This window comes from Podarcis tiliguerta (genome assembly GCF_965153285.1).
Source record: "Podarcis tiliguerta genome assembly, chromosome: 2".
In the NCBI taxonomy this organism is placed as follows: Eukaryota; Metazoa; Chordata; class Lepidosauria; order Squamata; family Lacertidae; genus Podarcis; species Podarcis tiliguerta.
In genome coordinates this window covers 43,573,665-43,586,182 of record NC_139535.1, presented here as the reverse complement: position 1 = coordinate 43,586,182, position 12,518 = coordinate 43,573,665, and the positions used below count along the sequence as shown (strand labels likewise).

General features: G+C 44.9%; 1 protein-coding gene across 3 annotated transcripts in view; it reads left to right on the top strand.

Moving 5' to 3' along the window:
• The first annotated feature begins 1,393 nt into the window (after positions 1-1,393).
• Positions 1,394-12,518, top strand: part of CACNA2D3 (calcium voltage-gated channel auxiliary subunit alpha2delta 3) — a 480,742-nt gene continuing 469,617 nt past the window's right edge. For all 3 annotated transcript variants that reach the window (XR_014506519.1, XM_083420935.1, XM_083420934.1), the window contains exons 1-2: positions 1,394-2,510; positions 3,180-3,261. Coding sequence is in view for 2 of the 3 variants with exons in the window: in XM_083420935.1 (XP_083277061.1) it covers positions 2,401-2,510; positions 3,180-3,261 (192 nt within the window). In the remaining variant the exon portion in view is untranslated. The remainder of the gene's footprint in view (positions 2,511-3,179; positions 3,262-12,518) is intronic.

The following is a 12,518-nucleotide window of genomic DNA, read 5'->3' as shown; positions in this document are numbered from 1 at the left end:
GATGACCCTGTTCCACAAATAAACATTAGGTTGCTGCTGCTGCTTTACCCAAGTTCAAGCATAAAAATGAAAACAGGGGAATTGTTTCCATGAGATGAAATAATCAGTACATACTGTTGAATCCTATAGGCCCAGCTTGATTGATAAAGGTAAGGTTGGCAGAAACCTTTTTCTCTCTCGAGGTAAAATCTCTTATTTAGAAAGACCGTAGCAGGCAGTATATCACATTGTAAGCAGAGTGACCAGCATGCTGGAAAGCAGGAGGGCTCATAGGTAGTTAAAAGGATTCAGGCCACAGTCTCATAATAGCACAAATTTGCATATGCTAATTTATATGTATAGATGACTCTGGAAAATTAAGGAGGTGGGTGGCCGAGGTCTCACTAGTGCCTCACTTTGCAGAATGCTCAGCTGTCTCATAAGCAGTTTCTTTTCTTTTAAAGTTTTCTAAAAAGTGGGGGGAGTGTGTGTGTATGTGAGAACCTAGACTTGTCAAGGGGCTTGGTACTCCTAACATCCCTGGTGGAGAAGGTGGGATTCTGAACAGAGTTCAAAAGTTATTAAGAAAGTTAGGCGTGTGGGTGCCTTGGATACTGCATCCTCAAACAGGAGTGCACAGTCACTGTCACCTTACAGAGAGACAGAGAAAGCTCCGGCTCCTGTACATTTTCCCCCCTCTCCTGTAATACAATACTAGGATGACTCAGCTCACCTTTAATTCTTAGGATGCTTATTTCACAATCAGGTGGGCAACTGTTTATTCTTTACTTCTGATGCACTGAAGGTAAGAGTTACCAGGCGGAGGGGGGTGGACAGGTTAAGGAGACCAGTTTACCCCCCCTCCCCTAAGTAACTGAAAATAGCTTCTTTTGCTTCCTTAGCGCCCCCCCTCTCTCACTCTCTCTCTCTCTCTCTCACACACACACATATCTTGGCTTCAGTTGTACCACTAGCTCGCGATCCTGCCCCTCACCCCTTACCAAGGGGATTCCTCCACAAGGCCAGATTAATAATTTATTCCCCGGCTCCAGCAGTCACTTAGGCTCGCATTGATTTCCTTGTGCTGCATTTCCTCCCGTTCATCGGATCCTCCCCCCCCCCCCGCGCTTCACCCACCCGGGTTCACCCCTCTCTCGGATCTTGCCTCGCCGCAGCCGAGAGAGCGAGGGAGCCTCCGCCGAGCACACCATGCTTGCCGGCGGCCCGCGCGGCGACGCGCTTCGCGGGGAGCTCCGGAGGCCCTTCCGCCCGCGCGGACTGCTGACCTGAAGGGCCGAGGGGGCGCCCGCAGGTTGGCTCCTCGTCAGCGCGATGCAGGAGGGCAGAGCGGCAGGGAGCGACCTTGCGCGCCTTCCTCGCCACCGCCCTCCCTCCTCCCGCTCCTCCCTCCCGCGCTGCGCCTTGGAAGTGCCGCGGGTGGAAGAGGTGAAGCGATCCCCTCAGCCCTTCATCGCCGGGGCCGCGTTAACCGGGGCTTGTCACGCAGGAGCGCGCTGCCTGAAACTGACCAGGTCTCTTCCTCCAGCGGCGGCGGCGGAGGGGCTGCGGATCTGGCAGCGGCGCCTTTCCCTCCGGCTCCCTGCTGCCGCTGATCCCAACGCGGATCGTCCTGCACTTTTTCCTGCGGACTTGCTCCGCTTCTGCAGCCTTGGAGACACTTTCGGCCCTGGCTCGCTCTTCTGCTGCTTCTTCTTCTTCTTCCTCCTCCTCCTGCTGCTCCTCCCTCCCCCTGCGATGCCTGCCTGACGGCGCGCACCATCTCCTTAAAAGGCGGCCGACGCCGCGCCGCTCTCCACCAGGGTATATTAGCAGCGCGGACTTGGTTTGGGACGAAGGCTGCGCTGGAGCTGCGCAGCGCTGAATGAACGCAGAGAGAGAGAGAGGGAGGCGCGCGAGAGGGAGAGGGAGGCGCGCGTACACGCGTCGCCCAAAAGGGGACGGAGGGAGGGACCTCTTTGCGTTTCCCTGGGCAAAGTGAGCCGCGCTTCGGCCGCCGAGCTCCTCCCCACCTGACCCTCGACGACAGCGAGCTCCCTCCTTCCCGCCCAAACCTGCCGGGCTCTGCACTTCAAGGCGCCGGCGGGAGCAGCCACGAGGTCACTCGCGGAAGTAACTCCGGCGCGCCGCCGACTGCGGAGCCGAGTTGTGGTTGCCCAGCAGCGTGGCAAGCCGGTGGGGCGGGTTGCCGAGGACACCCCATTTCTCCTCACCCGCTTCAGGAACTGGAGCGAAGCCAGCCAGCCAGCCGCCCCGCTCGCGGAGCTGAGGAGAAGAGGATGGCGCCGTGACTCCGCGCCCCGGCTCCGCGCTCGCCCGCCCGCCCGCTCGTTTTTCCCTCTCCGCCGCCGCGCAAGCCGAGAGCAGCGCCGTTGGAAAGGCACGCCGAGGAGCGACGACACCATGCCCGGGCTCGGGAGGGCTTCCGCGGGGCTCCTCGCCCTCTTCTGGGCAGGTGTTTGCCTCAGCCTGGTGGCCGTGGCCGGCTCGGAGCAGCAGATTCCCTTGGCCGTGTAAGTGTCGCAGGGAGAGCGGGGTGGCCGGAATGGGTTGGCATGGATGGCTCCTTGTCTCTCCCCCAGCCCCGAAACATCTTCCTGCCGTTTTGATTTGGGGTTGCGGGAAACGGAGCTTTATTTCCTATTATTTTCCAAATTTCCCTCCGCGGGGGAACTTTGGGCCGGCAACTGGCCGGACACGCTCGACTCGCTCCTCGCCCGCAGTCCCGCTTCAGCCGAGGAGCTCAGGGACAAGCGAATAAACACAAATACGGAGCTCTTGACAAACGCCGCCGACGCCGCCGCCGCTGCTGCTGCAGAGCGAGGTTTTGTTTTGATAAAGTTTCATCTCCCGCAAGTTTGACGAAAGAGGCCTCCCCACTCCTCTCGCCTTGCCTAGTGGAATAGCTCAACGGGGAGGGGGGTTCAAACTGAGAAGGCGCACCCTTCCTGCTTTGAAATAACAAATAGTTTTGTGGCACCTGGAAGACTAGGCTAATGTCTTGTGGCTGTGAGCTTCTGTGGACCACAGTCCGCTTCCCCAGAGGCGTGCACTGTAGTCCTGAGCTGCAGGTATAAATGTGAGTTGCAGCTCAGATTGTGAGTGGAGTGTTGTTGTTGTTAACTGTCATGCATTACTACATTTGCCTCTGTTCCGCATTTTAATTCTTTCTCTCTTTGCAGTGTGAAACTCTGGGCCTCTGCATTTGGTGGGGAGATCAGATCCATCGCAGCGAAATACTCAGGTTCCCAACTTCTGCAGAAGGTAAGGATCGCTTCAGGTGTACGCACGGGAGTGATGGATTTAGTGCTGAAAATGGAATCTGGTTTGGTACCCTGAAGAAACAGGAACGACATCTTTCAGTCAGAGGAGATTCTCCGCTCCTCCCCTCCCTCCACACTTTTAACTGCCTGCTGTCTTTTTACACACTGCAGAGACTATAGACTTCACCGTGCACTGGTTATTTTTAGATTACTCTCCCTTTCTTAAACGGAGCCCACCCAGATGACTTTGTCTCTCTGTGGTGGAGCTATTTAGATTTAGAAGTGTGCCTGGCTTTTGTTTTGCTTCCTAGGTGGGGATTATGATGTTAGCAGCAGTTTTTATGTGTAAACACACATGCACACACACACACACAGTTCATTCAAGAGGTACAAAAACCCGGGCAAATTTTATTTTGCTCTCTCTGGCTGTACTTCGTTGCAATGGGTGGGGGGTGGGGGACCCAAAGGCTTGACTATTGTTTGTCATCTCTGCAGTTTTTACAATCCTATTATTCCTCCAATCATCTCAGGCCAGTGCTGGGATGTATTACATCATTACAGATAAGGAGAATGAATGTGGTTATCTTCCTGCTCAGCTGCACAGCTGGGTAATAAGCTTGTGAAGTAGTGCAAAAACTTGAGAAATTGGGCTAAGTCTCCATAATTCTGGAGAGTAATGAGAATGGAGAATAGATTATTAGACCTTTTATAGATTATTAGAGCTTGCATCTGGTCTCATTTAAACATGCAACCTTATATTAAAATCCTGCTTTCAGATAACCTGTGTTTAAATATAGCTGTTGATGAATTAAAAATAAATGAGAAATCCAGGCCGGTGGTAAGTTGAAAAAGGGCTCCGGGGTTGCAGTTCCGCATGATTTGAAGACATGAGCTTTCGAAGTGAAATTCAGCTATCCAGATGCAATTTTTAGAGCTTGGATTGAAATGATTCAATGGACCAAGTTAAACTTTAAATAGATTTTTTTTAAAAAACACACAAATAAATAAGATTTTGCTCCGAACGAAGAATGTGTTGTGTATTTTGCATGGTAAGGGTTAGTGCCATTCAGATTAGTGAATTGAAACAGTTTGCCATTGATAAGAGTGCCCTTGCTCCTGTGTTGCGTTGGTAAGGCAAAGAAACTTTTATGCTTCACTAATTACTGTTAGTGCAGTAAACCTAATGGCTGTTAAAGAAACATAACAACTGAGCAGAAAATACTCTTCCTCTCAGTGTTACTTAGTATTTGAAAATGGAGATTTTAAAAAAGTATAACAGTTATGGCAGAACACAGTTCTGTGCCTGAGGTCTTTTGAAATATTTCCAAATTATTTAAGCTTTTTTATACACTAAAGTGGTATACTCAGCATTTATTAAATAATGCTTCCTTCAATGACAGAATTTTTCTGTGGATACTGTGTAAAAACACCCCTTCCAGTTTTTTGTTTTTTTTTTAAAGGGATGGTATGGGTAAATGTCTAAAAACAGCACATACAAGCTTACTAATCTTCTTAAAATGTACTTTTAAAAAAGAGTTATTATCCAAGATATACAGTCCTTAATTTTGGAAACCCCTTTGGCTCAGAATCCTTGTATAAAACGTGGTCTCTTGCCATTTTCCAAAAGTTGCATAGAAAAATAAGGACATAAGAGTTCTGAAATGGTATTCTTTGTAATAACTCCTCATCTGCTTATGGTAGATTATTCTGAAATAAAGAATATTATCTAAAGTAGTGGGATACCTTCCTATTGGTTGCTATACTGCAGTGTAAATAATCGGAAGCTACCACAATGCTCATTTTACATTCTCTTCATCATCTCTCAATTGCACTGGCAGTACTGTGTTCCTCTGTCTGCATCTTGATAATTGTGTATTTAATTCCCATCTGGCGGGTTGTTGTTTTTTTAAAAAAATAAATATATTGTGTTTTGATTTGAAATACCATAACTAAATGAAACAGGAAACACCAATGCTGATAGGATGGGCACTTCGAGCTGTACTACTGCTAATGTCTTTAAGCTGTCCTAGCATTTGGGTGGCATTATTATTATTATTATTAGGATTCTTAGTGTATTTTAAATTTTGACTTGGCGTCTGTATTGTAAGCTATGCATTTCTCTGTAGAACTGGAGCAGCAGGATTGTGTTTCAAATATTTGTCTTTGCAATAGCTTATATTTTTAACATTGTTGAGAGAAAGACATACCTGGTGTTTTCATTTTCAGATGTGTCAAAGTTGTGGGGGAGGGGGGACAGTTCAAGCCATAAACAATAATATTTAGTCCACTGGAACAGTAGTAATCCAGACAGTTAGCAAGATGACATCATTGCACCATCCCAGATGTGAAACCCCTTCCTAGTGTCTGCCTGTGAAGAATAATCCATTTGGATGTTGAGATAGTAGTGAGTTAACCCAAATGCTACTGGCTTTCATCTCACCTCCCAACTGCCCATTGTTGTGTCTCTATGAGTAAAAAGATACTAATGATGAGAATAGAAACAGTGAAATTCTAACATAAGTCACACTCAAGTGCTATTGGAAGACAAGAATTAGCAAGGTGACACCCGTGGACATGCAGTAAGATTCTCATGGTAACAAAGTATTAATCAAAGTGCCGCATAAGTGTACAAGTAGTAGCGTGAATGGTGTTTTTGTTTTTGTGTTCCATTTGCAAAAAGACAGGAAAGGGGCTCTGCGGGATCAAAATTTAGTTTGCTTTTAATCCCAGGTATCCTGTTTCATACTTGGTTTCGCTGGATAATTTGCATTTAATTTTGGATGGAAGGATAATAGAATATTTCCCAAGGCAAAGCAAAGGAATCTGTTACAGTGGATAGTGACATGAGCCATTACTCTGCAGTACTGTAGCCACCAAATGCACTAGAGTAGAAGCAATGTAGAGTGTACACATGCTATGGGCACCTTATTTAGTAGCCTGGAGCAGCGTGCATAGGAAACCTGCACCTGCCTTTTGGATTGATGCAAGACATAGCTCTTCAAACCTTGACATACCTGTTTGGAAAGAAGTCCCATTGGGTCACTAGATTTGACTTCTGCTTCACTGTACTTAAAATCAAAGCCTGAGCTGAATTACAAAGATGCAGGACTCTGGATTGGTGCCGCAAGCCCATTTCATTCCAGTGAAGCCTGTGATGATGATGCACTTGTTTTGGACAGGGCTGTTCTGTTCTGCACTCTGCATTGTGTTCTCTGTGTGGCCTAAATATGGTGTTGTTACCCCCCCCATCCAACGCAAGGGTCATTTAATTTTTGTTCCTCAGTGCCTTTCGATGAAATCTTAACGTATTCATAATCTCATTCTTTTCAGTAATAATTCAAGGGGGTCTGCTTCCAGACAAATAAGGATATTTCCCTATACAGGATGAATAGTTGGTTTGAGTATCTTTCATTTACCTTTAAGGGAAACAGAGCTGTTCTTCCTGCAGTATAGTAAATGGGAGGGGGGGGGGGGAAACCACAACACTGTTTCTTTGATATGGCTGATCTTCCCAGTTCCTATGCTGGTTGTCATGTAAATTTTGCACTGTAAAGGAAATTGTCTATATGCTTCTGTAGCGGGAGGCATATTCTTCACTTCATTAGCAAACACTGGGTGGGGGGCATGGTGGTAAACTTGGATTTAGCTCCAAATATATCCAACTTGCCCATTTGCAATGAAGTTTAGAGGAGGGGTTTGAATGATCATGATTTTATCTGCACCTTGGAAAAGTGTTCCTTTTCATTTTCTAGGCTGGCATACTGTAAACAACCATATTTGCCAAATATCACACATAATTCACCAAATACTCCCATTCATTGCAGTTGTGCTTACGCGGGTGAAGTTCCTGCACTTTTTGTGGTTGCAGATTATTTGAATGACAATAAAAGCCTAGTACAATACTTCACTATAAAAGGTGGCATTTTTACATCCCAGATTAAAGGCAGGGTTTAAAGGCATGAGACCATGTTTTCTTCTACGGTGGGACCTGCTGAATCCTGAAATCTGTTTGCGTTCTAAAGTTTTATCATTGTCAAAGTTACCCGTTAACAATAGTTGCTCTTGTTAGGTATAGTAAGCTATAGTGCACCAATTAGCAATTGTTCACAGAGATACAAATTTCTGCCTTTAACTTAAAGAACAATGTAAATGGAATGAGAACACCTAAAATTTCTTTAATTATGCAGCCTATTTCCTGAGATGTCAATTGTAGAGGTTTACACACATGCATGTCCTAATGGAATTTCTTGGGCTTGAATTAGAAACTCCCTCTTATTTTTTTTAATTAATTTTTATTATCTGTAGTATAAGCATAGGCAATACCTTTAATAAAATGCATCACTATTTAAAGAACAATATATTCTGCTCCTTTTCATACTATGGAGCTTATACTTTAACAGCACCGTTCATTAATAATTTGCATCAAGGACTTTTCATTTCTGATTGCACACGGAAGAGATATATGCTTTTCTGTGGTCTTTTCAGGTCTTCCTTAAGTATGGTGTTCACTTAAACCTAGGTCTGCACTGCAGGTATCTGTCTGGTGCAGGCGTTGGCTTACATTGCTGACAATGCATTTGCTCTTGGTTATCTGATACGTCCAGGGCATTATAAGCAGAAATGAATTCACATGTATAGGACTCTTCTAGGGCGAGTGGGCTGTCACTGGGGATGCATGGACCACATCTATCATCATGCTAGGTTCGCATCCTCTTTCTTTAAAAAGAAATGCAGATGAGAACTGTGCATTCACAGTAATGATTATGTCTGCTTTCTGTGTTATTTCTCATCATGGAGAATTGTTGAGAGAAGAATTGTGCCAAGTGTATTCAAGGTTAAAAATAAGAAAGAATACTCTTTTTTCCCCATTGAATCCTGCAGCTGAAGTGGATCAAAGCAACCGTCATAATATTTGAATAACAGCATTTCTAGCTATACACGCTCTTGAAGTTTGGTATGTTGTTGAGGTGGATTCCCCTCCCCCCCCATAAAAACATGGCGGCTGTGCAGATAGAGGCCACTGGTTAGCTGATACAGGTTTGGTGCATTTCACAAATGAGACAAGGTAGGTGCCTCAAAGTGGTACGGCTCACCTTGTCTAGAAATGCTTGAGATGAATATTCCCAGTGAGTTTACTACCTACTATTTTAACTTCTTTCTCTTACAGTCTCTACAATATGGCAGTGTCGGTCCTTCTTGATCTCAGATCTGTACCCTTCACCCCTACCCCATTCTACTGGGCATAGAGACCATGGGAGTTTGTACAAAGACTGGATCCAGAACAGAGCCTATTGGGGAACTGTACATAAAGAGTGTCACACGTCAAGGGGGTGGTAAGGGAGTAGCAAAGCTGTAGCAAAAGAAGGATGGCATATTAGTGAGAATGTGACAAAGTGTGACTGCGTGTGCGTTTGAGCATGTGAGAAATGCTTGTAAAAGTAAGGAATTCTTCACGGGCAGTTCGTATAACGCGGGGTACTTGAGGAGTAGTTGAAAAGGAAATGTCAGGGGAATTGAAAATTACACCTGCCAAGAGGGATAAAAGTACTTGGTTGCTTAGAAGGAATATTAACACCTAAATGGCAAAAAATGAAAGAAATGTGCGACAAAAATCCAGAGACGGCAGGTGAAAGGATTACCACAGAGTGGTTCACTTCTGAGTCCTGTTCTCTCCCAACCCTGAGAAAACCAGGATGCCATATCAGGGAAATAAGGCAAACCTATGTTTTAAATAGATGTTTTTAAAAACAGCTCTCTCGTGTTTGGTGGTAGGATGAACACTGGTAGTGCCGCCTCATCCCAGGATTGGAACCTGGCTAGCTGGTTGGGAACAGAAGCTTCCATGGCATGCTTACTTAAGAATGTGCAGGAGGCTGATCTGCAACAAAATATTCTCCTGCGAAACAAGAGGCCTGAATTCAGGTCTCACCTCCATTAGTTTTGTACATTTTAGAGATGTGTGGTAGACAGACTAATAAAATAAGTCATGCAAGACTGCACCGTGAGTTCAGTGCTGAGATTTTCTGTTGCCCGGTACTATGCAGAAGTAGGTATACCTAACTGAGACCAAGAAAAATACATAGATTTAAGCATACTTAACTCTGCATAGGGCTTCAGCCTCATGTTCAAGCTCAGTTTTTTATAATATTAGCAATGCTTTCATTTTTTGCTTCATTGTCCATGCAGATGTTTCGCTTAGGACAGCAATGGTATACAGTATAGGTACGCAGGGTGGCACCAGCATTTATATATAAGAGGATGGTTTGATTTTTTAAAAGGGTGTGTTTTGCATTCTTGTTGCATTCCTCCCTTCAAGGTTTTGTGTTCTAAACTTGTCTTCTTTTTTTGGAAACCAAGGGTTGAGAGGTGAGACTATGCAGACTTATAAAAACTGGAGGCTTCAGATAAATTAACATTCAGCTAACACATCTGATTCACGCAGAACATCTATCTTTAGTTTTAAAATACATAATTGTTTCTTAAATTCCTCAATTTTTCATTTATATTGATCTAGAAAAAACGTGCCCCAGTCATCTTGACATTAATTGCTCTTCTTTCTCCTGTTCTTGGCATGCTTAGTTTTTCTTTCTTAAGTATTCCCCGCCAAGCTACTGCAGTTAATACTGTCATTACTGGGGGATGGGTCAGTAAGATTATGAGAGTTCCTACAAATTAAGGAAAGGCATGAATGACAGTCTTGTTGAGCTGCAGCTTTATTTTTATGACAGTTTTAGTCCATGACTTCAAGCTTCCAGTGCAGCAATCATGAAGATGCAAGTTAATAATGTTAAAAGAAAATACTATTGTCATTTTAAATATACAAGAATAAATAGTGTTAATCATGCTAATACCAAGCCGTAAATCCCAAGTATAAATAGTTTAGTATTTTGGGCTCAGCAAAAATCACTGTAGGATTACTGTTCAGTTAACATTAAAATCATTAACTAAATATACAAAAATATATGCAAGGATGCAAAATGCCTTCAATCATAGTCTCAGCCTTTGAAATTGCTTGTTTTCTCCATTTGCTTGCTAACTCCTTTTAATTATGCCATGTACTTAAGTAGCTTGGGCCAGGTTCTAAATAGTCTTTTTTAGGCTTGGGGTCTGCCCAGTGAAAAGTAGAATTTTCCAGACCAACGAACCTTATATCACAAAGCTGCTTTTCAACTTTTTCCCAACTTCAGAATCATAGTATGGGTGCTCATTTACTGATTCTTACTGAAGTCAATATAATTGATAGATTGAAATATTTGCTATGAGCATTTATTCTGCCTGCATTATGTGTTTGTTTATTCAATTTCATACCTGCCCTTTAGCTGGTAACACTTGAGCTCAGGATGAGGTACATGGGGACTAACCAGACCCTTACCTGCTTAGCTTTAGTGAGGTGGCCACATCATGTATGCAAAAGCCATGCCCCAGACTAATGAAAATGCATGCTTTTCATACAGTAGTCACATTACAGGTGTTAGAGGGCGAAAGTACCTCTTCGCACAATGCATAATTAATTTATAGAACAACACAAAATGTAGCAATAGCTTTAGAAGGTGTGTAACAGAACAACAAGTGGAAGAATTAGTGACAGAGTGCACTGGAATGGTGGATAGAGTCAGATGGAGTGACAGGTTGACATTTAGGAAGAGTGGCTATGGAGAAAGACTGAAGATTGAGTGAGATTAGAAAGAGCGGAGGCATAGGTAAAAGGCTGGGAGTTAGCCTGCTGTTAGTGGGGAGGCCAAGTATATTTGGTGAGGAGATCAACACCTTTATTTGTATTCCTTTATTTACCAAATGACTCCATGTTTTGATTGCTGTTTTCCATAAATAAATATATGCATTGCTTTTTTAAGTTTATAGAATATGTTCTGGTCGGGGTGATTCTAGGTTAGTGGTAGGACTTGTTGGTAGGATGAGGTGGCAATGCATCATGAGCTCCCTGACCGTGGCATCACTGCCATGTACTGGGGCAGAATTGGTCAGGGTGGCGGCAAACTGAGGGTGGCTGCAGCCCTGTCCCAACACCACTCCAATAAGTGGCAACAGTGCTGCTGTCAGGAGGCCATTGCCTCTGGCTACTCCTTATCAGATCTCACTCCAGGTTCTGGCTTTGAATTACACAACCATGGAAATAAAAGGAGAGCCCTTCTTGTCTCTCTAAATCTGTAGATAGCGACAGTAGAGAAGTCTGGACCAAATGGACTAGCTAAGCTAGTGGTAGTGAACCTTTTAGAGATCCAAGTGCCCAAACTGCAACCCAAAACCCAACTAACATATTTTGTCTTAAAAGAAAAACACAATAACAGAGCTTTCAATCATACAAACAACTTTTGTATTGAACGGTAAATGTTTACATTATCCTTGTTTGGGAAATCATGAAAAAGGGAATTACTCCCAGACAACATGGCCGTTTTGATAATTTCCCATCAAGAAACTCTTCTTTGGGTGATTTCAAAGCAGAAGCTGAATGCCCATCTGCCATGGATGCTGTAGTTGTGATCCCTGCATCACAGAGGTGTTGGACTTAGATGACCCTCGGGTTACCTTTCAACTCCCCACAATCCTATGAAAAAAACAAAACAGTCTCCTTTGCCCTCTGCTGTGTTGCCCTCTGCTGTGTATCCCCTAGCAGGGAGGATCTTGCACTTACCCATGGCGATGGGAGAGAGTTCAGCTCAAAAGTTTGCTTCCTGGTCTGGCCAAGTAGGTGAAAGGAAATCCCGGAGTGAAGCCCAGAGACGTGTAGGGGTTCAGTGCTCCGCTGCCGTCAGTCACAGCCTGGAAGGGAGGCGCCCCAGCACAGAGTTTGTAGGGGCAGTGTGCATGCCAAGTAGAGTCATGCATGCGTGAGTAGCCAGTTTGCTGCCCACAGGCTGCAGTTAAAATGTGAACATTCCATTCCGCTGTCTTAAAGCGCCTTGGTGCAGAACTGTCAGTAAGCCCGGCGGCATTTTGCTTCCTCCTGCATGAGCGGGGTTAGAAGTGCAGCCCGGCGGGCTAATCATCGAATCATACGATTGTCGGGGGTTGGAAGGGGCGATGCTGCATGTTCCCACAGAGAGGGCTCTGAGTGCCCCCTCTGGCACACATGCCATAGGTTTGCCACCACTGAGCTAGGCGATTGTTCTAGTGACCTCCCTGGACCAGGGCCTTTTAGAGAACCCCTGAAGTATCACAAGGGGATTAGTCTTTCCCTGGCCATTAGGTGTGATCAGGGCTGGCCCAAAAGGTTGCGCTGACCATAGCAAAGGACAAGAT